The 27,351-nt window shown below is 32.8% G+C and overlaps 1 protein-coding gene and 1 long non-coding RNA gene across 2 annotated transcripts in view; both read left to right on the top strand.

Moving 5' to 3' along the window:
- LOC101882685 (uncharacterized) overlaps window positions 1–27,351 on the top strand; it is a 396,146-nt gene that overhangs the window by 88,692 nt on the left and 280,103 nt on the right. The window lies entirely within an intron of this gene.
- uvssa (UV-stimulated scaffold protein A) overlaps window positions 1–27,351 on the top strand; it is an 84,749-nt gene that overhangs the window by 26,705 nt on the left and 30,693 nt on the right. Inside the window, exons 5-7 of the mRNA NM_001346152.1 lie at window positions 8,259–8,582; window positions 8,696–8,805; window positions 11,943–12,071. Of these exons, the coding sequence (NP_001333081.1) occupies window positions 8,259–8,582; window positions 8,696–8,805; window positions 11,943–12,071 (563 nt within the window). The remainder of the gene's footprint in view (window positions 1–8,258; window positions 8,583–8,695; window positions 8,806–11,942; window positions 12,072–27,351) is intronic.

Raw genomic sequence — 27,351 nt, 5'->3', positions numbered from 1 at the left:
ACTGACTGAATCCTTTTTAAGAACGGGCATAGGCCTATTTTTTTGTTCAATCATATGTTTTTGTTGTTCATCAAATAAAGATACCAGACTACCTCAAATCGCTCGCTCCACGGAAAATATGCATTTATTTAATGCCCCGCTGTTATTATTATATCACAAAACCTTTTTACATTTTTAATAGAAATCATTATTTTAAAGATTATGTCTTGATATACGGTTTCCTCTGTCACTCACGGTTCAAGTGCGCATTTTGTGTTATGAGAAAACAAAGACAACGCACGCATATGTTTACTTTTTGTAAACAGTTTTGTTGTTTAAATATGATATTGCATTAATTTGCGTACATGCTTTATATTTCAATTCAATTAACCTTTATTTGTAAAGCACTTTTACAATGTAGATTGTTTTAAAGCAGCTTCACATAAGAGGTCAATTGTAAATTGGTAAATTGGAACAGTGTAGTTCAGTTTTTTAGTGTTTAAGTTCAGTTCAGTTTAGCTCAGTTCAGTGTGGTTTAAAATCACTACTTAGAGTCCATACACTGAAGAGCAAATCCATCGGTGCATAGCTCTACCAATCCCAAACCATGCAAGCTAGTGGTGACAGCGGAGAGGGGAAAAAACTTCACCAATTGGCGAAAGTGAAGAAAAAAAACCTTGAGAGAAATCAGACTCAGTTGAGCACGATCATTTTAATTTCTCCGCTGGAAAAACGTCTTGTGCAGAGCTGCAGTCTCAGCGGCGGAGGCTGGAAGCTGTCCTCAACGAAGACTTGTCTGTCCCTGGGGTGTCACAGGAATTAGTCTCATGTTCTCTACTCCTCCATGACCACCACAGCAGCTGCTCAGGATACGGCCTGATCTAGGATATGGAAACCTTAGGATCATCTCTTCGCTGGTCTTGTATAGAATCAGTGGCACTGCATGGTCTAAGGATCTCGGGATGAGTATCCCCAGATGGAAATAGAGCATAAAGAGAATAATTAGCATAGCTGCTGTTCATAGTGTATATAAACAGGATGCAGAAACCTGCTAAGTGATGCACTGAGTGTATGCTTTACTAAACAGATAGGTCTTAATCTAGTTTTAAATTGGGAGAGTGTGTCTGAGCCTCGGACGTTATAAGGAAGGCTATTCCAGAGTTTAGGAGCCATAAATGAGAAGGCTTGACCTCCTTTACTAGACTTTGCTATTCTAGATACTACCAGAAGCACTGCGTTTTGAGATCTTAAAGAGAGAGTTGGATTGTAGCGAGACAGAAGGTTGGTTAGATAAACAGGAGCTAAATTATTTAAAGCTTTATATGTAAGAAGCAGTATCTTAAGTTCAATATGAAACTTAACAGGCAGCCAGTGTAAGGATGATAAAATTGGGGTGATGTGATTATATTTTCTAGACCTGGTAAGAACTCTGGCAGCTGCATTTTGTACTAATTGAAGTTTGTTAATAGAGGATGCTGGGCAGCCAGCAAACAGAGCTTTACAGTAATCCAGCCTTGAAGTCATAAAAGCATGGACTAGCTTTTCTGTATCTGAGATGAATAGCATACTTTGTAACTTAGCGATATTTCTCAGATGAAAGAAGGCAGTTTTTGTGACATGGGATATATGATTTTCAAATTGCTGTCTAATATGACACAGATCTTTTATAGTAGAGCTAACGCTAACTTTGTATCCCTTTAATTGTTGATTGAGTTGCAAGATCTACTGTTTACAGGATTTAGGCCCAATAAGTAATAATTATGTTTTGTCTGAGTTTAAGAGAAGAAAATTGTTGGTCGTCCAGTCTTTAACATCTTTAATACACTCAGTTAGCTTAGACCATTCAGACATCTCATCAGGTTTAGTTGAAATATATAAGATGTAAAATGAAAGCTAAAGCCTATTTGTTGCATTTATGACGCAGATCCAGAAGGCGATCAGCATCAGCGCTGGTTTGGCATCAACTCGTCTGTATTAAACAGCAATATTCTTCTTCCATTTTGCTTCTTTGGCAAATATGTCTGTAGGCACGTGTGGTTACACGTTACCGTGCCGCAAGTTAACAAATATGTTTTGCAGTTGCACATTAAGGGGCCGATAACAGCAAACGTGCTTTTCCGTTCCAAAAACGTGAGGTGCACCACATTTTCTTTTTTATTGAATAGGAAAAAAGAAGCGCGGTACTCTTTTTTTTTTTTATGTCACTAGAAAACGACTGAATCAGCTGGGTATTGATTGTGCAAGAATGTTGCTGTCTATGTTGTTACAATTGTAATAATTAATAATATTGAGATATTCAAGATTTGTAAATTCATACAGCTCTAGATAGCTTAAAACAGCGAGCACTATTCTCTCCTCTGTCTTTAAATGTTTTTTTTAGTTGTCTTGATAACACAAACACTGCTGCTCTGGGACAAAGAGCTTAGAATGAACTAGAGGCGACACTCAATAGAACGTCCAATTGCAACAGCAGCGCTCAGCAACAGCCCTGGATTCTGCCATTTTGGAGTAAAAGTGATCGGCCATCCATTAGATCTCATTTCTGTCGCGATGGCAAGCAGCTGCTTTTTTTTTTTTTTTTTTTTTTTTTTTTAAAGCACAATAAAGCTGAGATACAACCTCAAAGACGACAAAACAACACTTATTATCACAATCATCAGCACTTTTAATAGTTTATTTTACAGACTTAAAATATGCTGTTGTTCTACTGGAGTTTTCATTCCAAAATGGCCGCCGCAAATTACACTAGAGTGTTGCCTGTTGGTCATTCTAAGCTCTTTGTCTGGGATGAGCCATGCACAAAACATTTGTGGCCGTTAGTAAACCATTCAAAAGATGCACCTCTTAATGCAAAAAAGCGCATTCGATCGGCCTCTTGTGCAGCCACACTCTAAAAATATTTAAAATAAATATTTTAATCATTTAACTGATACCATTAATCGGTTACAAACGCACCCTTTCGGTTAAAGGTTAATCGATTATTTTGAGCACCCCTAGACTGTTTTAAATTTTTATAAGGTTCTTTTTACAGCATCGATGTTGTATTTTAATTCAAATTTCAATTGTTTAATTAACTTAAGCATCCATTTGCTTGTTAAAGCATAAAAAGAAATGATGTTTAAATGCAGGCGCGTCATAAGCAACAGGTGAGCGCAAAAACTCCATTGAAAATACTGGGGTACAATTAAATTCCATATTTTAAAGACATTGCATGTAAAAACAGAATTTAATGCAGTGATTCTTCTTTGATCTGATACCCACTTTATATCGTATCTCAGCCATGCAGTTAAGATCGCTGTTTTTAAAGGAATCAGATTTTAAAGGGCACCTAGGTTACCCATTTTTCAGATTTAGTCTTTTGTGTACCCAGAATTTGTCTTTAAAGTTTCAGCTCAAAACACTCATCAGTTTATTTATTATAGCTGTCTGAAATGTCTGTATTATAGCTGGTAAAACCTGGTTGCGTTTTTTTTGTTCTGGGCCTTTAAGGCTAGTCCTTCCCGCCCACCGTTCCCACATGCCTGTCAGCAACATGCCTCAATCTCCGCCCTTGGCTGCCTCAGGAACATTTGTGAGAAATACTACAGTAAGAACTTTACCAATCAGTATTTGATGCATTTTTTTGTGGAGTTGCAACAATGAGTCACACACAATATCATTACAAAGTTCACACACACACATAGCGCAGACACACGCATATAGTGCAGACACACACACACATAGCGCAGAGATACACACACAGAGAGAGACAGCTGGCGTTTAGCTTTGCACTCTTTTTGCATGCATATGTGATAGGATACAGGTTAATATACACTGCTGTATGGATATCTGTTATATTAATGTACAAAATAAACCTAATTTAATGTCCACAAACCGGGATTGAAGAATCTTCATTTATAATTGTTCTGACACGCCACTGTGCTGATTAAATGATTCGCTGTAATTCATTACACACATGCACTGTTTTAAAACATTTTAAACTTGTAAAACTCATTCTTGATCACGTTTGATGATGATTGATGATCCCAGCAAACTGAACAGACCTTTTATTTCCGGTTGCTTTGTGCATGTCCTGTCATGTTGATATGATTATATGCGTTACTACGGAGACATGTTAATGCGCGCAGCTGTCAATCAATATTGGTGGGCGGGGGGAACGCACTCCTACGTTAAGTTGTGGTCGATCTGAAAACTGCTCCAATTGATCCACCGTTTTTATGTTGTTAAATTTGAAAAAAAAAAAGGACTGGGTGTGTTTATATCACCCCAATATGGCAGTATATACACTGTACCTACACATGTTTGTCCAAACAGCTTTAAAAGTTGATTTTTTTTTTAACTTTTTACCATAGGTGCCCTTTAAATGCTGCAATTTTGTATTGAATGACAATTCATTGGAAGCCTTTTGGATGGCTGACTAAAATTAAAAGTTTAATACTTTGCTTTTAACGACTGTTAATTTGTTGGTTTTCATATGTCCACCAATGATATTTTGAACAGTCTATTTTAATTTAGGATTTTATATTGATCTTAATTTTTAACACTTTTGTCAGCCCTTCAGCTGTTTTGAAAGTGATTTAAATATTAAAAGTAAACTCAACTTAAACAGAACCTATTTAGTTCAGTGGCTGCATTGTTTAAAAAAATATTTTCATGCCAGCAGTAGGATAGGAGTACTAGTTGAGTGATAAGAGAACATACAGTTCACTTAACAGTCTATAGAGGACGTGCAGTACTTCTGATAAGCGGCCCAGAGTGTTTGTTTCAGTATTATGAAGTCTGTGAAATGAAAGAAAAACGATTTTTAAAAACAGTTGACATTGCTGGATTCATTTTGAAAATTAAATAAATTAATAAAATAAACAAAAAAAAATCACAATTTATAAATGAACAATGAATATGCTAACAAGTAAAACAAATAGAGAAATTGTCTACACTAAAGTATAGTAATGTATTGTTCATCGTTTGTTTATGTTGTAAATACAATAAATAACATTAACTCATTGAACCTGATTGTGAAGTCTTATCTTACTTTGATTATTAATTAATTTGATTAAAAATGAAACAATTTCAATATATTACCAATGTTATTTTTATTGCTTTTATTTAACTTCTGTTCTAAAATGTAAAGGCTTACAACACTGGCAAGTAAACCAGCAATTCCACATCACAGTGCACAGTTTGAAGCATCTTTACAGTCACAGAGCCAATCCGTGCAAGTGCACTTTTGAATTGTCCAAAATTATGATGCACTTTGTAATTAATTTCAGATTACTGGAAGTGGTTCTATTGTGTTAATAGGAATTAATCTGCTTATTTGACAAAAATGCCCGAAAAAAAAAAAAAAAAAATGCCAGTTTGTTTTTTTCGTCCATTTGTTTCGTTTATTATTTTTATTAAATTATTTTAAAGTCGGTTCTCCTCCTCATTGTTCCTGGTGGCCAGGTGGCCATTAACTTTATTACAATGTCAACAGTAGCAATCATTTAGTTTTTGTCCTGAAAATGAAAACACACAATGTCCTCAGTTAGCCTTTGATGACCTCTTGTGGTTGGTTGGTCTTACTAGCATGCTAATGCTAACGTGTTGTATATTTTCACTTTCTGTGGTTTACACTTCCACACCAATTCTCAGCTGCTCAGCTTCTGTGATTAAAATGCATAGACATAAGATATTAAAATAAGGCTGAAGTAAACCTTATGTAGCTTTAAATATCTGTGAATATGAGGGTACAATAATGTATTTCAGTTTTATGCCACGTGCTTCCACAGCTCCACCAAGAATCAATATTTCCTGTTAAGCTGTGTTAAACAAATCATTTTTATGATGGTTAAACATCAAGGGACAGTTCAAAGGACACGTTGTTAAATGAATGAACAATATCCTGAAAAGATAATCTCAAAAATAATATTGTAAAAAAATTTACCTAAATATTTACCTTAATAAATCAGTACCTTTAACTAATAACTATTTGACTACAATGGCCTTGTCAGAAGTGTTTAATAATAACAAAAGGAGCTCAAAATATTATTACATCTTGGGCAAAGTAAAATGTATAGGCAAATGCTATATAGACTGTGTTTAACACTTTATATCACTTTATTTAAAGAAATGCGTAGGGTCAGACAGAATCTGCAGACACTTTTTTTTTTTTTTTTTTTACTTTGATGTTTACAATGCAAATCCGATTAGATCCACTTTTTTGGTAAACAAAGCAAGTCTCTCATATAACAATCTCTACTAAAAGACAAAGCATTTTACTTTACAAACTGTATTGTAAATAAATTATATGAAATTTTTTTATATTATTATTATTATATCACAATAATATTAGTGCAGTTAATTAAACTGAAAAAATATAAATTTACACACATTTACACAAGTAAATACATAGGGCTCTATTTTGACGGGCGCAAACGCTTTCAGGGCGTGTCAGGACGCGTTTTTGCTAATTTAAGGACAGGAAATCTGCCTTGCGCAGTGGTGCATGGTCTAAAAGGGCTGAGTTTATTTTCTTAATGTGTTATAGGTGTGTTTTGAGAATAAACCAATTAGAGTCTCATCTCTCATTCCCTTTAAGACCCAGCTGCGTCGTGCCAAGAGCGCATTCGCTATTTATAGGACGTAAAGTAAGTCTAAGTGGGAAAAAATGAGCATTTCACAAGCAAACAGTTAACAGTTTTTTAACAGAAAACTGTTAAACAGAGCATCTACTGCGTGAGAATGAGACATAATGGAACTACTTTCACATTCGCTCTTGGATAGGGAAACCTTTACGCACAGACATCAATTAGTCTATAAATAAATAATTTTGTTTGTTAAGCGCAAATATTCATTTTAAAACTATTTCTAAATTCAGTTCTAATTTCTAGCAAACGAATAAATGAACAATAATGACCAAGTGTGGTCAAAATACTGAGTTATTTCCAAATACACCTGCCATGCCCCATATGGTCTAAAACCTGACAGGTGGGCAAATCTAAGCTTGTTTTTAATAAAACAAATATAAATATGGATATAATAAATAATACTGCTAATAATATTAACATTATAAAAAAGCAAAAAGCAGTGGTTTTTCATATTTATGTAGTCTAGAAAATAATATGTTTTGTAATATTTTAATCCTTTATATTTATATTCTATATCTATTCTTATTATATCCTATATATATCCTTAATATTACATTTTTTTCATATATAAAGATATTTGCCTATTGCTCTCTTGTGGGTATTAAGCAGTGCGTAAGCGAGGCGCAACTCTGTGCCGGAGTCTAGACCGGGTTAGTTTTGGTCTAATGAAAAATCTATTATAGTTTCTCAAAATAGCGACGCGCAAGTGGTCCGCCTCAGAACGGCTTCCTTTTTAGACCAGAACGCCTATGGCCGCACAAATGAGCGCTAATGCATTTGCTATTTAAACAGTGTAGCGCAACGCCTCAAAACGACTCTTGCGCCAAGCTGAAATTACCAAAAGACTATTGCGCTGCGTCTTGCGCCACACTGCGCTGGGTGTATGATAGGGCCCATATGACTCAATGATGGGCTAAAAATCTGCGCAGAGATTCCGTGTGGACCTTAGTACCTTCTCACCGGCCTGATACTAACTATACCACTTACTGTATGAACTATGATTTTATTTCACATCCCCAATCTTACTTAATACTGTACAGTAAACCTAAATACTACCTTACTAACTATTAATAGGCCACTAATTAGTAGTTTATTGACTCCATACTATACTTGAATCCACCAGGAATTTTTTTTAATTTAATTAATTTAATTTAATTATTTTAATCATGTATTAAAATAAAGGATAGAACTTTTAGTGAAAAGAAGTCTTAATTTTTTTTTTTTTTTGTAATTTTACATAATAATATTTCTAATATGATTTAAAAAAGCATACAAATCAAACAGTAAAAACTAATGTTATTTATTAATAAATCATTTCAATCTGTTTGTCTGTAAGTGCAAGGTGTCTTGAAATAAATTTTTTTGATATGAAGATATGACTACACACACATTGAATGGCCTGTTACATTTTTCTTGTTGTGTATGTAGAGTTTTGAAAATATTACCTAAAATATTTTGAAATAAGTGAAAAAGCGATTATTGAGAGGCAAACACAAGGAGCTTTTAAAAATAAAAACAATGAGAATCAAGTTTAAAACACTTATCCTAAGTATAAAATGACCTTAGTCAGTATAAAAAAAAATATTGTGTCATTATTAACAATAATTCAAGGTTAGCTAAAATGTTTGCTTTGATTTCTCTTTCATTAAGAAATGACATCTGGGATTGAGGAGACCTTGACTGAGATGAACAACTGCATAAGACTGCTGGCAACCGATGACTTTAACCTGTTTGATGAAGACTCGGCAGCCAGTATCTCCACCACAGCCGAAGACCAATCTGACCAGCCCTGCTGCAGTAAAGACCTGAGTAATGAGCACAATGGAAAGATGATGGAGAAGAAAACTGACAAAGAACAAACAGATGAGTCTAGTGATGAGAGTGACATGGAGGAAGTTCCTGATGAGGATGCATTTCTCCGCAGCACCGGCCTGATGTCTTACAGATATCAGCTAGAGTTGGATGTGTCCGCAGGTGCATCTGTTCATAGCCGTTTTCATGACATGTGTTCTCCATCAGTTTAAAGCACACAGAGCTGGAGTTCAGAATGGGAATTGTGTGAATAACCATCTGAATTTTGTCTGCAGATTTAAAAGTGAGAGAGACAGAAGAGAATGAGGCATTAGTAAACACGGTGAGGGATCTTCATAGACTCGTCACAACCAGACATCTGCCTTTGGTGCAGTCCTGGGTCCAGGTAACTCTTAAAAGAGTAGTTTATTCCCAAATGAAAAATCTGTGATTGATTCAGAGGGAGATGTTTAGCTTAATTCCCAGATATTCTTTTCCTCAACTTTTTGGTGCATGTTCAATATATCGTCAATGCAAAAAAAAGCAAAAATGTTTGTTGATGATCTTTAAAAGGAGAAATTTCTGCTAAATTTCTGTAATTTAATGTCTGTTTTTTACAGTAAATTTCTGTTATTTAATTTCTGTTATATTACCAGGGTAATATACACATATAGGGTAATATATCACAAACAGTTACTTCATCAGTATGCAATATTGCTGATGAATGAGAAGGCTAAAATGTAGTCAGAAAGATAAAAATCAAACTACATTAATTTTAGCTAAATTAACACTGATACATGATTTGAATCTAATATTTTGCTATTGATCTTAAATTATTTATCTTTTCTGAAGAAGTGTTAAGCTGTGTGGGAAAGGGAATCCATTTGCATAAGATGAAAGAAAATCATCATGAAATAAAATCTAATAATTCATATTTTTATGTAATATTGCAGTATCTAGTTTATTTTTTATTTTTTTATTGATCCATTTCTGATTACATGTTTATCAGTGTTAGGGCAAGGGAATCTATCATTAACCAAATATAACCACCCTAATGTAAAAATTGTGCATTGATCGTACTTTATTCGTAAAGTTGAAAATGAATGGTTGAAATAAGCACAGTCTCTGATGGAGTTTATTCTGCCTAATACATTCTGGCCAGTGACTATTTTCGGATTGCAAACATGTTTTAAGAAAAGTGTGTTTCACCCCAAAATAAACATTTTAAACATGTTTAATTTTTGTTTGTTTTTTTAACAAAAAAGCTCACCAAGGCTGCATTTATTTCATCAAAAATCCAGTAAAAAATGTTTAATTAATAACTGATTAATACAATTAATTAATAATAAAAATAACTGTTCAAAAGAATTTAATTTAATAATTTATTCCTGTGATTCCAAGTCTTCAGACTCACAGGATCCTTCAGAAATCACTCTAATATTAATTACTATTATTATTATTATTATTATTGATAATAATAATAATAATAATAATAATAATAATAATAATGGTAATAAAAGCAATAATGACTGGAGTTTTTTTCATTTGAAACTACATACAAGAAGTAATTAATAAATATTTAATAAATAAGTATTTAATGATTTAAACACTTTAAATTATTTTTTTAACATTTAATAAATGCCACCTTGATGAACAAAATAATTGTATTCAAATTATTAAATAAAATATATAATAAAAAAAACTTTTGACCGGTAGTGTATTGACCTGCTTACGGATAAATGATTGAAAAAAAACTTACATAGTAACTTTAGTAACTTTATATATATATTTTTTTTTTCAAAGTCTAAATAATAATGTATTTATAGAACAGTAAATGCTTATCAAAGTGCTGTACATAAAACAATGAGCTATGGTTTACTCAGCAGCATAAAACCAGACAAATAAAACTAAACTGAAAAACAGCTTTGAATAGGCCTCAAAAGCAAGACTAAAAATATGTTTTAAACTTGATTTAAAAACAGCAAGAGACTGAGCTTGTCTGATGCACAGAAACAGCTGACTGTTCTAAAACATTGGGGGCCAAACAATTAAAAAAACATCAGTGCTAGGCAAAGATTAGTCACATCCAAAATAAAAAATAAAAATCTTTGACATAAGATATGTGTGTGTTACGTTATGTTGTATATTTATTTATTATGTGTATGAAATAGACACCCATGCCTGTACAGAAAACAACAACAACAGATATGACATAGATAGGGGAGAGCGGGGCACAAAGTAACACAAAGGTTTCTGTGCAGTATTGCGAAGAGTGCCAGGAGTAAAAATGTTACTATTTACCCCACCTGCAGGGCAAGTTGTAACAGACAGGGGGTTAGTTGTAACATGCATATAAAGGCAGATTTCACACAATTAATTTAAATTCAGTTTATTTTAAATAGTAGCTATATTTCCTCAGTAATTGGCTTGTTTCTTTTTTTATTCTACATAGCACATTATGTTTATTCATATATTTATTTATTGGATAAACACATTTGAATCTATTTGCATTATTATCCATTTAACCAATATTATACAATGCATGTATGTGTATTATTAGCAATAATATATATATATTTTTTCCATTGAAACAATATTTTCTATTAAAAAAAAAACTTTTTTTATTTAAAAAGTTCACAACATTACACTTAAAATTCAAACAATTATTTTGTTTGTATAATTGGTGTCAAACAGTTTGTGGCCTTTATTGTAACACCCTGTTACAATAAACCCCACTGTGTCATGTTTTCCTCAAAACTGGCTAGCAGTGACTGTGTGTTTCTTACATGTTTCAAAATGGTTTCATCTTTTAGCCTAGAAAACGATAATCACAACATATAACATTTTACGTTCATACTTTCAATGATTTTTTTAAAATTAAAAAATATTGAGTATAATGACAAATACTTTTAAACTGCAAAAATGGTTTCTCCTGTGTTTCTCATCCAAATTTCACCATTTTTTTTAAATAATGGGCAGGAAGACATCTGCTCACACTGTGGTGAAAACCTTGGAAGCATGACATAATCGTTAACCTTGAGCAAATACATTAAAATTCTGTGTTAAATTTAACCCCGCGTTACTTTGTGCCCCTCGCTCCCCTATTTAAATATATATATATAATTTATATCAAATACATGGATTTTTTTTTCCATTTTAAAGTAAAAAAACATGACACCTATTCTTTAAATTAGGTCTAAAATAAGAGTTTAATTAACAAAAAAATTAAGTCTATTGACTCAGGTAAACAACTTGGGGTGAATAGTTAAACTTATGTTTTCCTTTCATTAAATTTAAGGAAATCCAATGTCAAACACATCTGAACCAATTATTTAGGAACTGAACAGCACTTGCTAATTGCAGGCAGGTGTGTTTGATATGGGTTGCAACTGAAATCTGCAGGAAGGTAGATCTCCAGGAACAGGGTAGGACACCCCTGCAATAGGATTACAAATAGGGGGAATGTAGGTTCAAATATGCTGTAGCCTTTGCATTTTATTTCTTTTATTATGTGATTTTTCATTTTCAATGTGTTATTACCAGGTCTTTACAAAGGTTGGTGTTGAGGAAGAACTCATGAGGAGAGCCACGGAGTTAAAGAAATCACTGGAACACGTCTTAAGAAAACATGAATATCTTCATATAGATTACAAGGACAGAGAGAGATTAGTGGTGAGTATGTTTTGTCAAACCTTTTATATGAAAACTGATTAAAATTACATGTATATTTACACATGTTTGCTTAAGTAAATAAATGGATTGACTAATGTGTTTAAAAAAATCTGTGAAAATCTGCAGATTTCAGTGAGCACAGATTCCATGTGGGCACAATAATAACTTAGGGTAATATCAATATATTATAATAATCATGATAGAATACGTTCATTATATAATATATGACTGTATGATTACTGAAATAAAACTTTGAATCTGAAAACATTTTGATTAAAAAAAATTGTGTGCTATTTACTTTAAAAAAATAGTGGTAACATTATTATTATTAGTGATGTGTTTTTATATAAGCATATCAATAAGGAATAAGCAAATCAACAACAATTTTCTCATATTTGTTTTAAAAAATGAATCTTTCATAAAAATTTTAATATGTAATTTATAATTAAATGAATACACAATGCATTGTTTGCCTAACATCATTTTATTACAAGTTACACTGATAATTAAATGGAACATACAATTTGTTAGACAATTCTTTATAATATTTACAGCAGTTTAAATCTCTGAAAAAGTTATGTAAAATTTATTCATGTCATGGAAAAGCTTTTCTGTTATTTGTACTCGCATATTAACTCTTGACTGAATTTGTGTAATGCATAGCATATAACCAGTATACTTATTAAAGCTGTATCATAATGTACCATTCTGAACACTGTTGAAAATAGCAAATAATAACTGTATTGTCTTCAGTAATGTGTTATAACCAGAGGAGGGCGCCCATCCCTCACATATTACACACCGACTTAATGTGTACTGTTTAGGAAAAGTAAAGGAGCCCTGTATGTAACACAAGCACAGTTGAGAATATTTATCTAGTTACACTATTTATGGTATTTGGTGAAACCCTGCATCCACACTGAGGGATTTACTTCAGTGTGGTGAAGCTCTGATCACATGCTATGGATTTGCTCACTGTTGGGTGGAATGGGACACAGCGAGCACTTAAGAGACACATCATTATGACACATGTCATCCGTTTTTTAACTGGGCAAAAAGAGCAGACAGGGTAGCAAGAAAGGAGGGGCGTGACATTGACAAAGCACTTGACTGCACGCCAGAGAGGTTTATCACTCTCAGTGACGATTTTCAATGCAAAAAGTCAGTGCTTTGTGATAAAGCAACAACTAAAAGGGCTTTATCATAATTAGGTTTTCCTTTTTTCCCTTAAAAGCATTCCATTACCTTATTTCCTGTATCATTGCTCTGACATGGGTGGAATTGCTTTCAGCTCTTTAAACTCCTGCTTATTGAGGAACATGAAATCATTTTAATATATATTTTTTACTTTTAGTCGTGCCTTTATCACATTAAAAATTAAATTTTAAAAATGATAAACATTTAAAATGTCTAAATTAAATACAAAATCACAAGAATTCTATTTAATCTATACATACCAAAATATCTGCAACCAATTATCAAAAACATCAAATTATTTGCATAAATAAACCCCATATTCTTCTTCTTCTTCTTCTTCTTATTCTTATTATTATTATTCTTCTTATTATTATTCATAATAATAAAAATGTGTAAGCCAAAAATTAGATATAAAACCTTAAGAACTAAAGAATGCAAATATTTTTAAAATATATATTTGTATTTACTGCTTTATTGTTTGTAAACATACAAAAATATCAAGCTATTAGATTTTTTTTTTCAAACTTAAAATGACTAAACAAACTATATAAATTGGTAACTTTGGTGCTTACTCCACTTAAAAATTCTTGTGAACTGTGTGTCAACTTTTTAAAAGATAAGTTAATTTAGAAAACCTACACTTACATTTGTTTTGACTTATGTAATCAAATGCAAAGCAAGGGTCATTAGCTCACAATGTGAACTGCAGTTCAGTCTCCCTGTGTGTTTTAGTCAAAATAATGACTCCGATAAATCCTAAGATAAACTCAGGATCTCATATTCACAACCACGTGGACTTCTCTGGGTGACAGACAGTTAAGAGTTAGGGCCCTATCATTCACCTGGCGCTATAAGGCGCAAAATGTGTTTTGTGCAATTCATTGCTATTTTCAGACCATTGCAACCCTAATTTTCATGTTTTGTGCCACATTGTTTAAATAGCAAATCTATTTGCACCACTTTGTGGACTCATGGGTGTGTTGGTCTAGAAAGGAGGTGTGTTAAGGCGCATTGTTGGCACATTGCTATTTTGAGAATTTACCTCAACAATAAAAAACACTACCTCCATACCTTCGTCATCTCAGGAGGCTTATTTCAGTTTATTCATGACAAATTGAAATTGTATAATGTGATTATTATTATTAGCAGTGTTGTTTATTATATGCATATTTGTATTGTTTTAATAAAAACAAGTTTAGATTTGTCCACCTGTCGGGATTTGGAGACAAATACATCACCAATATGGAGCATAAGAATATGATGTGTCTTTGGATATAACTCAGTTTTTTGACCACACTTCGTTATTAATGTTTATGTGTTTGTTTGCTGGAAATTTGAACTGAATTTAGAGATAGTTTTGAAACAAATCTTTGTGCTTGACAAACAAAATTAAGTGTGCAGGCTAATGTATGTCTTTAGTGGAGTGTACAACATCGTTTCCTTATCCGCGAAAGTAAAGGAGTAAAGTAAGGAGTAAAAGTAAAGAGAAAGTAAAGAGGCCAAATGGAGGAAGCTCATTCTTCATTCTTGTGCAGATTGTTTGTTTAACTGTTTTCTAGCAAGTGAAGCATTCAGTTTTTCCATTCAGTTTTTCCACTTACAAAGTGCGCCGTGTAAATAGCTAATGTGCCATGGCTTGACACAACTGACTCTTAAAAGGAATGTGAGATGAAACTCTGATTGGTTTAATGAATGTTGTTTAAAACACTCATTGAGAGAATAAGCACAGACCTGTTAGACCATGCGCCAGGGCGTAGAATGTATTTTTATGTCCTTAAAATAGCAAAAGTGGATTAGGACATGCCCTTAATGCTTTTGCGCCATACGCTTTAGACTTTGCACTTAGTTTTTTCTTTTGTTACTCGTGATCATAGTTAATTGCTTTTATCCCACAGTCTGTTGAAGATTTTGATTCTGATTGGTTGAAAGGTGTACAAAAAATAATAATTTAATGCATAATTTAAAGTAGTAGCTGGTCAGTTTTGATCACAGTTGTAAATGAATGTGCTTCCTTCAAACATTTATAGTAACCATAGTAACTCAGTAACAGTTGCCAGAGCTTTCATAATCATGAGGACATGCAGGAGCTGATAGGAATTAACCAACCAATTTAACCAGAAAAAAGCAGGGTAAAAAACACTGCTTTTTTAGGTTATATGATCTTATTGTTCCCATATAGTTATTATATTTTTCCAAGAAATGTTCCAAATGTATACAACAATAATGTTTTTTTCAAAATGAAAAAAATAAATTAATTAATTAAAAGAAACCATGTGCATTTTATATTTATATACAGTTGAAGTCAGAATTATTAGCACCCCTGAATTATTAGTGCTCTGTTTATTATTATTTATTAACTAATCTCTAATAACTGATTTATTTTATCTTTGCCATGATGACAGTAAATAATATTTTACTAGATATTTTTCAAGACACTTTTATACAGCTTAAAGTGACATTTAAAGGCTTAGCTAGGTTAATTAGGTTAACTAGGCAGATTAGGGTATTTAGGCAAGTTATTTTATAATGATGGTTCGTTCTGTAGACTATCGAAAAAAATATTTGGCTCAAAGGGGCTAATAATTTTGTTTTTAAAAAATTAAAAAGCTGCTTTTATTCTAGCCAAAATAAAACGAATAAAACTTTCTTATTTCTAATAATATTGACTTCAATACTGTATATTGTTTGATTATCTAGCCAATCCCATGCATGTTCAATTAAAAAGGTCAAGAGAGGCTTTTCTTCAATGTCAAACACATAAGTATTTTATTACTCATGCAATACAAGAATTACATCCAGGAGGTGTGCAACAATTTTAATTTCCTGACTCCAACTTTTATAGGCAGCTGGTATTAACAGATGGAGTTTAGTGAAATTCATCACTTGTCAATAATTCTCCAGTCCTCCATTGGACGCACCCATACATATGTTCTCTTTTTCTATGAATTCTCTGCACAACATTTAAAGCATATAAGATTTCTCATCTTCACATATTTTGTGTTCAGTTTTAACCCATGTCTGCTCACAGGAAGTTTAGTTCATTTTAGACAATCATTCTATCAGCTTCGTCTACTTCTGCAAAAAGCTTAATTAGTATGCAAGGCATATCACATTTAAGAGTAGAAGTTTAGTTAATATATCACCTTTAAGCAATACAAATACAACTGTTTAATTAAAAGAAAAAGAGATATTTAATATTTTCTTTTAATTATTGTAGTCTTAAAACTTTGAATAATTTATATACTGAAGGCCTATTGTCATTTTCTGCAAACAAATGCTCTTAAATTGTCTTTTTTTTTTTTGTGTATGTTTTATTTTTTATTGAATTTAAGCCCAGAGTCTTTTTTTCAGATAGTTTGGGTTTTGCAATATATGCCTGCATACAATAAAGTTCAAAATAAAAAGGAAGATAAAAGCCACTTCTTTACTGCTTTATATTATATTATATTATATTATATTATATTATATTATATTATATTATATTATATTATATTATATTATATTTCTATACAGTTATTATATTAAATCCAAGAAATGTTCTAAGATTATACAAAAATGTGCTTCTAATACATGCCATTGTGTTTTCAAAATGAGATATGATGGTAAAACTTCAGGACAGTCTCACTCTAGGTTGTCTAGAAGGTGTCCTCGTGACAAAGCGATTTTCATAGCGTTCTGCGGTCAGCAAAGCCTGCTATAGTCCATACACCTGAGTTATTGGTTTGCCGTAATAATTTGCAAGACCTTCCGCGTAAGAGAGGAGATTAGCATATAAATAGCAGATGCACGGAGGACCATCACAGCTGAGTACATTTAATTTTTGGTTTATAAGATTGAATGGGTTTTTAAACGCATAGCCATCAAACTTGGCCAAAGACAAATGAAGTGTAGGGCTCAGTTGTCCGAGGCTCATTTTTTAAAAGGATAACAGACTTGCTTAAGGAGTGAGCCTGGCCGTCGCTTCCCTGGGCACAAAGTAATTGAGATTGCTTACTGAGTTAATTAGACCGTACAAAATATATTGGAGGGCGCGAGGAGCACTTTAGCCCTGCTGGAATGTGTTTTTCCCTGTAAGTGGGGGACATTTAACCGGAAACTCATTATCTGGACTTTGGCTCACAGGGTAGAGGCTGGAGGACACGGGCTGATCAATAGAGTTGACTGTGAACGTCTGACACGACAGTTCATTTACTCAATACACCGTCTAAATATTCAACATTATTACAATATGCTGTATGTGAGAGACCAAACAGAGAGGTTACAGACTAATATTTTTGATTAATATTATGAATACATTTTTCTTTTTCCACTTTTCATTTTACAAATTGAAAGAAGTTAGTCATTTGTAAAACTATTTTATTAATATTTTACATTAGATTGAATTTATGATTTTAATACTAAATGACTCTAACTGTAATAATCCTGGATAGAGGGTTAATATATTAGCATTTACAGTACATTTCTAACATTTCAGTGCTTTGAGGTTGCTGGTAACATATTTAGACTTGGACAAAAAAAAAAAAATCAGAGTAGTAAAATACAGTATACAAAGATTTGTTTAAATAGTAATTGTGTTAATTTACAATGAACATCATTATTTTATTTTAATATGTTTTATTTTGTTTTTTTATCTTGTCTTGTGTTGTATTTTGTTTTACTTTTGTTTTGTTTGTGCTCCTTTCTTAGTTTTTTTGTTTTTGTTTTGTTTTGTTTTGCAAATAAAAGAATATTTTTATATTGACCTATGGTCAACTAAACGTTACATTTAAAAAAAAAATAATAATAATATAATCTTATTTTCTATATTTCTATTTATAGAAATTTATTTATTTCTATATTGGTCAATATTTATAGTTTGCTCAGAAATTATATTTATTTATTATAATTTTTTTTACATTAGGGTGAGATTTAGTGCATCAGTTAACTAAATGACTTGAACTTGAATAATCATGGATAATTAGGGTTAATATGTTAGCATTTACAGTACATTTCTAACATTTCAGTGCTTTTAGGTTGTTGATAATATATTTAGATTTAGACAAAAAAAATTTAAATTCATTGTAGTAAAATAAATTACATAAAGATTTGTTCAAACCGTAATTGTGTTGATTTATGAACATCGTTTTATTTTAATTTTCTTTTGTTTTGAAATAAAATAATATTTTTATATTGACCTATTGTCATTTTTTGCAAATAAATTTCAACTAAACTTTACCTTTTTAAAATTCTTAACAGAATGTTGGTCAATATTTAAAGTTTGCACAGTAATTATTTATTTGTTTATTTTTATATCTATTATGTGTTATTTTAGTTAAAAACTATTTTAGTCATCAGATTTTATTTTGTTAGCTTTAATGTCAGAAGGTATAGAGACACTTGTGCAATAGTGCTTATAATTTTATTTTACAAATTGAAAGACTTTAGTCATTTGTCAAACTATTTAATTAATACTTTTTTTAACATTCGGATGAAATTCTTTAGTGCATCAAGTTAAACTAAATGACTTTAACTTTAATAATCCTGGAATATAATTTAATATATTAGCATTTACAGTACATTTATAACATTTCAATGCTTTTTAGGTTGTTGATAACATATTTAGACTGGGATAAAAAACACTTACAGTTATAGTAAAATACAGCATACAAAGATTTGTTTAAATTGTAATGAGTGTAATTAATGTGTTAATATACAATTGATATTATTATTTTATTTAAATTTTGTTTGTTTTTATATTGATCTTGTTTTTTTTTTGCAAATAAATTTCAAATGAACTTTACATTTTTTAAATTCTTACTAGAATGTTGGGCAATATTTATAGTTTGTGCAGAAATTATTTTTATATCAATTATGTGTTATTTTAGTTAAAAGCTGTTTTAGTCATCTGACTTTATTTTGTTAACTTTTATGTCACAGGTTAGAAACAGAGTAGTGCAGTATTTCTAATAATTTAGTGATTGTAGTTGTTGATTACACATTTAGTAATCTAATAAACACTATAAAAGACAGCAGCACAAAAGAGCTTAATTTTTTTATTATATTAACTAGTATTCATTTTGTTCAAAACAACCCACTAAAAGAAAATGTAAATAACTAATAACTTAGTTTTCCCCAAGTTTTCCCAAAACTATATAATACTTGATATGTATTATCTATTGTTTTTAATAATATGAGGGTAATAATCATCTTGAATTGGGAGCTGTGAACCCTGATTCAGAGTCTTTTGTTGCATTCCTTGCAAACTTCCCTGGGTTTCTTTACCTTGTTGTCAGAGGGTTTTGTTTTCCTTGCACACAAATCATGATGGAAGCCAAGAGAGTGAGTGTTTTAAATGCAAAGGAGACAGTTGGAGGTGGGCTTCATATGTCAGCTACACCTGTGTCAGCAAAAAAGCCTCCTAACACTCCAGTACAAGAATTATAATACTGCCTTTGCAAGTTGACAGAGCTGATTTTATCACAACAGAATTAAAGTGATTTAAAAATAACAGCTACAATTTCCATTGTGCAAGTATTTTTTTAAACTGTACTTTAATCTGACAAGGAAGTTACTGCATTGGGTTAAATAAAGACAAGGTGAGTAAACAATCTCCTGGCAAGAAGGCATAAAAAAGTCTAGCTGAGATTGAAATGATGTTTAAAGTTTGTAATTAGCTGCAGATTCAGAATGACAGATCATGTTTCAATTTAAGTAGGATGTTACCTTGCTTTTTTAAAGTGGTGATAGAGTTTTCTGTTAATCTCTTTTCCCCAGTGGACCCTATCAGCTATTAGCAGTGTTGTTTACATGTGTTAAATACTATGAAAAATGTGGAAGTATCTAATTAAATTCAAGTGCTAACACTGCTGTGTGCTGAAATAAAACTAAAGGGACAGAATCTGTGAAATTTTTTTGGTTTGCTGTTTCTGTGCAAAATTTTGTACTAAATTTGTGGATTTATGTGGAATGATTTTGGACTATAGTAACTCAAAACTTAAAACATAAAATGACAAAGAATAACTTTTGTTTAAGATTTACAATGCAAATTTTATTAGATCCACTTGTTTGGTAAACAAAAGTAAGTCTCTCATATTGCTTTATACCTACTAAAAGACAGAAAATTGCTTTACAAACTGTATTGTAAATAAACCATATAATATGTTTGCGTGTTAGGTAATAATATTACTGAAGTTAACATAAAAACTAAATAGATATATACACTATTGGTCAAAAGTTTGGGGTCTGTTTTTATTTTTATTTTTTAAGAACATTATTCTGTTCAGCATTTATTAAAAAAGTAAAATTGTTAAATATTTAATAACAGTTTTAATAATTGCTTTCTTATTGTATGTTTCAAATTAAATTATTACTACACTCTTTATTGCTTTTGATACTATTACCATTAATTATAATAATAATAATAATAATCATCATCATTATCGTCATTAATATTAGCTTGATTTCTGAAGGATCATGTGATTACTGTGTAATGAAGCTGAAAATTCTTCATTAAAATCACTGGAATAAATTATTAAATTAAATTACAATTAAGTTTTGAACAGTCATTTTATAGTCCGATAACATTTCACAATTTTACAATTTTTACAGTATTTTTTTATTAAATCAATGCAGTTTTGGTGAGGATAAGCTTATTTTAAAACATTTTAAAATCCTATACTGACCCCAAATGTTTTACCTGTAGTGTGTTTACACAAGTAAATGAATAAATTCAATGACAAAACAATCTGAAGATTACTGCGCACAGATTTTGTGTGGTCCTACTGATTACAATTGAAGCACACACAGACTAAATGCACAGACACTGATAATAACATAGGGAGAATATTTCAGTATGTACATTTGTATGTTTTTTATGTTGTTGTTCAATGCTTGTGCATATACAGTGCTCAGCACAATGGAGTAAACCCCATTTTGAAAATGAATATTTTTATCCGTTTCTCAGTGAATATAGGCGATGTATTTTGCTGCATTTAAACAAAACAGATTTATTACACAGATCTATTCATTAAAATAATATTTTAGATGCCAAACATATTTAGAAATGGAAAGATAATACAATTAAATTCAAGTAAAATTTTAGCAATTTTACCAAATGTTTTTCAATTTTTTTGCTTCTCTTGATTTTTCCTCCTTTTTTTTTTTAATTTGTATTTAATATTTTTCTATAGCATAAATTTGTGTGTTCTAGTTTTTGGTTAGATAAGCTTTGGTTAGATGAGCTCTGAACTTAAAATATTTAAGTTACTAATACTCTAAGGGCTCTATTTTGACAATCCATGCACAAAGTGCAAAGCACAGGGCGCAAAAGCAGTAAGGGCATGTCAGAATCCACTTTTGCTATTTTAGGGACCGAAAAATCTGCTTTGCTTTTCTTTTTCATATGTAAAGATATTTGCGTATTGCTGTACATCCTGTCTGTATTAAGCAATGTGTAAGCAAGGCGCACAACTAACGAGCTCTGCGCTGGACTTTAGACCGGCTTTGTTCTGGTCTATTGAACAATCTATTATAGTTTCTCAAAATTGCTATGCGCCAGCAATGCGCCTCAACACGCCTCCTTTTTTAGACCAGAACGCCTATGGAAGCACATATGAGCACAAATGCATTTGCTATTCAAACAGCGTGGCACAAAATGTCAAAACGACTCTTGCGCCAAGCTGAAACTAGCAAACAAAAATTGCGTCGCGCCTTGCTCCGCATTGCGCTGGGTGTATGATAGGGCCCTAAAAGTTTGACAACACAAATTATGTTTATGACTCTATATTTAGCCATAGTCATATAGTTTACAAACTCAAACCATATTGTTTCCAAACTTATTGTAATTTGTCTGCCGCAATCGGTTTCCTCAAACAGTTTGAGTTAACTTTACTTATCGGGTTTTACAGTGTGGCTGTTAACTAAGTTATGGAAATTTACTGTAGCATTATTAGTTTTTATACCAATGTAATCATGGCCATTTTTCACAGTGTAGCAATTAACGTGCATAAAGGAAATAAACAAGATTATTTTTGATGTCATAAAAGCTTAAATTAATTCATTGCATTGCGTTTTTTTTTTAGATCACAAACTTTATAAATAAGTGTAGTGTTGGGGCTGTTATATGGCCACAGAAAATGCGCAGCCACAGTTGTGTTCTATAGAGGACAGGCTCATTTCTGAACCATTGCCACTGGCACACATAATTGAGACTTCATGCAAAGACAGTTTATACCTCAATCTGCAATTGTCAACACAACCCTGCCTGCAATAATGAAAAAGAAAATAAAAACGAAAGCAAACCAGGCCAGAATCTTTAGCGCTTTATATTGAGGTAATCACAGAGACAATTAGACAGAATAAATGGAAAAGGCACACTAGAGCCGTACGCTTTAGCAATGCCCTCAAAAAGGAAGGGCACACAGATTATATATGCCATTTTATACCAACGACCCCCATATTTAAAAACCGGGCATTCTGTTATGCATTGTAGCGCACGGGTCGCTTAAGCACCTTTTGAGTAAATTAAAAGGCATAAATTCTGTTTAGCACTAATGCAGACATCGTCTCCCTAGACCTGCGAGTTTGAACGCCCTCGCCTAAGGAGGGGGGTAAAATAGCCTTGAGTTGCTTTTCACCTTTCATAAATTCCAGCCTGGGGATTTCTGTACCTTAAAAAAAAGAAAAGAAAATCATTTGCAGCCCGGTGGCTCATTGCTATTCTGTGTAGATTGATGGTGGTCATTTATCCGGCAGTGGAAGTTAAGTGCTGCTGTCAGTCTTGAAGAGCATAATTGGGAGGTTCCACAGGTCAGTGGCGGTGACAGTTTTCTCTTTTGATTAGTGTTAGAGTGATAACAAAACTTACAGCGCTAGTGATGGATGAGCAGGTACAGACGCTCAGAGGGAGAGGAGAATCAAGCTCACCTGCCTCCTCAAACCGCGAGCCGCTTGCCATTCGTCTTCGCCACTTAAAAAACCTGCAGGATTGTTAGAATTCTCTATTTAAAAAAATATATATAATAATAATTCCTTGCATGTATTTAGCGCTTTTCTGGACACTCAAAGCACTTCACACATTTTTAGGGAATCTCCTCATCCACCACCATTGTGCAGCATCCACCTGAATTAAGGCTGATTTATACTTCTGCGTCAAACACCGGCGTAGGCTACGGCGCTGACGCATAGCCCTTCGCCGTGGCCATCGCCGTAACTGACGTGCACCTCTCAAAAATTGTAACTACACGTCGCAACAACGCCTAGCGCAAGCTCAGTGATTGGTCGGCTTGCTAGCGCCGACGAGTCTGGGCGGGGCCGAGAGCCGCGCGAATGGCGCGAGCGATTGTTTACAAGTGTGGAGTCCCGTGAAGGAGCTCCGGATGGAAAGTTTTGTTCTGTGTTTACCTCATGGTTAAAGTTGTTGCACGTCCGACGGTTCCTGCCTCAAAATGAGCGAGTTTGAGTCACTTGTATATCCAGGAAGTGTTCAGAATAGCAAAACAGAAGCGAAGAAACTAGACACAGAGGAACATTTACACCTTACTGCCCACTAGCGGTTCGGAAGTGTTAATGCAGACCAACGGAGACAGCGCGCAGAAGTATAAATGCACAGCTGCGCGCGTTGCCTGCGCCGTGAGTTGCGCCGGTCACTTGACGCAGAAGTATAAACCAGGCTTTACGCGACGGCAGCCATATTGCCCCAGACTGAATACCACACACCAGCTGATAGGTGGAAAGGAAGCCAATTATCATATGGGGATAGTTAGGAGTCCAGTGGGCAAATTTGGCCAGGATGCTGGGGTTAAACCCCTGCTCTGGGATTTTTACCTCAGTTTAACATCTCATCCAAACGACAGCGCTCACTGAGGAGTATAGAGTCTTTTTTACTATACTGGGCCGTCAGGACCCACAGACCGCAGGTTGAGCACCCCCTGCTGTTCTCATTAACATTACTTCCGGCAGCAACCTAGCTTTCCCACATGGTCTCTCATCCAGGTACTGACCAGGTACAGCCTTGCTTAGCTTCAGTGGGTGACCATGTGAGTGTTGCAGAGAGCTAGCTGCTGTCAATAAATAGTTTTGCTTGCATCACTTTTATGATTAAAGTCAATATTTTTATAATTAAAAGTACTTAATTTAACCCTAAATGTTGTTATGTTACCTTCAATTTACTTGTGGATTGATTTATTTTTATTTTTTAATTTTTTGATAGAATTTTGGATGATGATGACCAATAAAATGTTGATAACTATGTTCTTACAGAGATAATCAGTATATAGTAATCTTTAAATATCTTTTGGTTTGTTTGTTTGTTTGTTCCTAGGATGTCTAAGAAAGTCTGTAGACTCAATTGTATGTGAAGAACTTTTGTGTTTGCCTGAAAATCTAATGGATATTATATAAACATGTCTTGAGAACATTTTTGCTATATGACACACAAAATGTTCAGGATAATGTCGAAAGAGCTATCCTGTTATGTCAGTGTCATTACAAAAAGGGGATTACCTAAAATGATATTTAGAAAATCCCTTTTCAAACCTTTTTGTTTATTTATGAGCTTATTAAAAAATATTTTTGAATATATTTTCAGTTTATTATTTCATATTTTTCAACCATCATCATCAAATTGCGTAATAATGTTAATTGTTTTGTAAAAGTCATAATTTTTATTGTTTTATTATTATTATTATTATTAGATACAAAGATTTGTTCTTGTATGAAACATTTGTTAATTAAATCTACCTTAAATCTAACATTTTTGTTGTATTGTCCTTAAGGGTACATGTTAGTAAAGTGTGAGAAAACTTTTGTATTCTTATTTCTGAGAAATATTGAAATATATTTGTAATATCAAATCAGTCATATAAATGTTAAAACTATCAAATGTGGCACTTTAAGATAACATTTACCAGACATTAAAAACGCAAGCATTGCTGTTGATACTTCCCTCAAATCTTGAGACTTACTAAAGATTTTCAGCTTACCTTGACCACAGATACACATAAGATCTGAGAAACCTTGATTTTTCTTCTAGTCAAGGCTCATAAAGCCCAAATCTGGTTTGGGTTGCCTTTAAGATGGCTTTATCTGGTGCCGGGTGTTGACTTGATCTCCTTAAAGTGATTGCATGATGTGAACACAGAACTTAAGAGTAAGACTCGTATCACCTTGTTCGCCCCTCTCTTTTGTAGAACAGCCCGCACAGAGATGTAATCAGTAACAACTCAACCTCACTATCTCTAGCCCAGACTAAGACTCCCAATATTAAGCCTGAATCCAACACTAGCTTATTTCAGACCGTCAGCAGTTCCACGTTGCCCCACCTTTAGAAATATTCCAGATTGTCTGCTTTGCATGCTGTCAGAAATTAGGGTAAAAAAAAAGATTCAACATAGCAAGCAATATTTTATACAGTCACAGTTAGCTGGGACAATACTACCACTAGAAAAAAAATTGGATGTGGTCAACTGGAAATTCTATTAGGGCCTTGAATTAAAATGTTAAGATGTCTCACGTTACTGCCGAGTTTGCCATTCAGAGTGCTGTAAATCTCAGGAATATCCTGAGGCCACAGTGAACATCCCATCTGAGTGTTAATCAGCAGAATGAGAATTACACACATCCTTTGTAAACTGTCAGCTAACGCGCATCGTTTCAAGTTTGGCAAAAATAGGAAGTGTTTTGCAAGAGTAGTTTTTATGGCATTTTCAAAGTGCTGAAAAATGCTAATAAAATGCATTTCTATCTCAATTGAATCATTTAGCAGACGCTTTTATCCAAAGCGACTTACAAGCGAAGATAAAAGAAACACTTCAAACCATCAGAGAGCAGCAATTTAAAAATGATTTGACAAGTCTAAGAGATCAGCCACACAGAGTGTTTTTCTATTCCGATGCACTACTTTTCTATTGTTTTTCTAGGTAAGCATGATGGATGTGCATTACCGTTATAAATATAAATATGCATTCAGTAAAAATGACTGTCATATAAATATGTACACAATGCCTTAACATTTCTGTTGTCTTTTACTGTATGTTTAAATTGTTAATATTAAAATTAAAAAAGCTAGTGCTTTATATTATGTTTTAATTTTATTGTTAAAGTGACCTAGTTTACCCTCTTTACAAGATGTAAGATAAGCCCTTGCTGTCTCAAAAATGTGTCTGTAAAGTTTCAGCTCAAAATACCCATCAGATTATTTATTATAGCCTCCAGAATTTGCCCATTTGGGTGTCTGAGTATATTGTAGCTGTTTTTGTAGCCTGTGGCTTTAAATGCAAATAAGCTGTTTTTCCATTCCCACCATTCTCATGGGAGTTGGTAAAAGCTGAAATACAGCTCGTTAGTCAAAAATATTATGTTTATTTCATGTATTTGTGGTGGATTTTATTCAAGCCTTTCTAAAATGATGAGTCTTACACAAATGACGTTTGCAGCACACACACACACACACACACACACACACAACACACACACACACACACACACACACACACACACACACACACACACACACACACACACACACACACACACACACACACTCATGCATGTTTACTGATACCATACGGCCATGGTGATTATAGCGGTTAAGAATTACATAGCAATTTTACCGTGTTTATTACAAACATGCACTATTTTAAAAAAGTGCAAATTTAAAACAAAACAGAGACAGTTGTAACAAGTCTTTTAATCAGTTTATTTGCTAAACAAACATTCTGTGAGCATGTGTATACATGTTATTACAGAAACATGTCATCTCTCAGTCAATTTGGTGGGTGGGGAAAAACGCACTCCTACGTTATGTTGCAGTGGGCCTCAAAATCACTGGCATTTGGGTTCTATTTTAACGCCAGGAAATTGTGTAAAAAAAAAAAAAAAAAAAAAAGACACTTGTTGGGTTTATATCACTCCAATATGACAGTGGACACACTGTACATACACACAGTTCTGTCCAAACAGCTTACAAATGTTTTTTATCATAGGTGCCTTTAAGGTAGTAAAACAATGTAGCCAGGGCCATGTGAATGACCCATGACAATTTTTTTTTTTTTTTTAATGTTTTATTTATACATTGTGAAACATTACAAAAATTTACAAAGACATA

The sequence above is a fragment of the Danio rerio genome, chromosome 14, assembly GCF_049306965.1.
Source record: "Danio rerio strain Tuebingen ecotype United States chromosome 14, GRCz12tu, whole genome shotgun sequence".
Lineage (NCBI taxonomy): Eukaryota > Metazoa > Chordata > Actinopteri > Cypriniformes > Danionidae > Danio > Danio rerio.
This window is presented reverse-complemented; position numbering and strand designations above follow the sequence as displayed.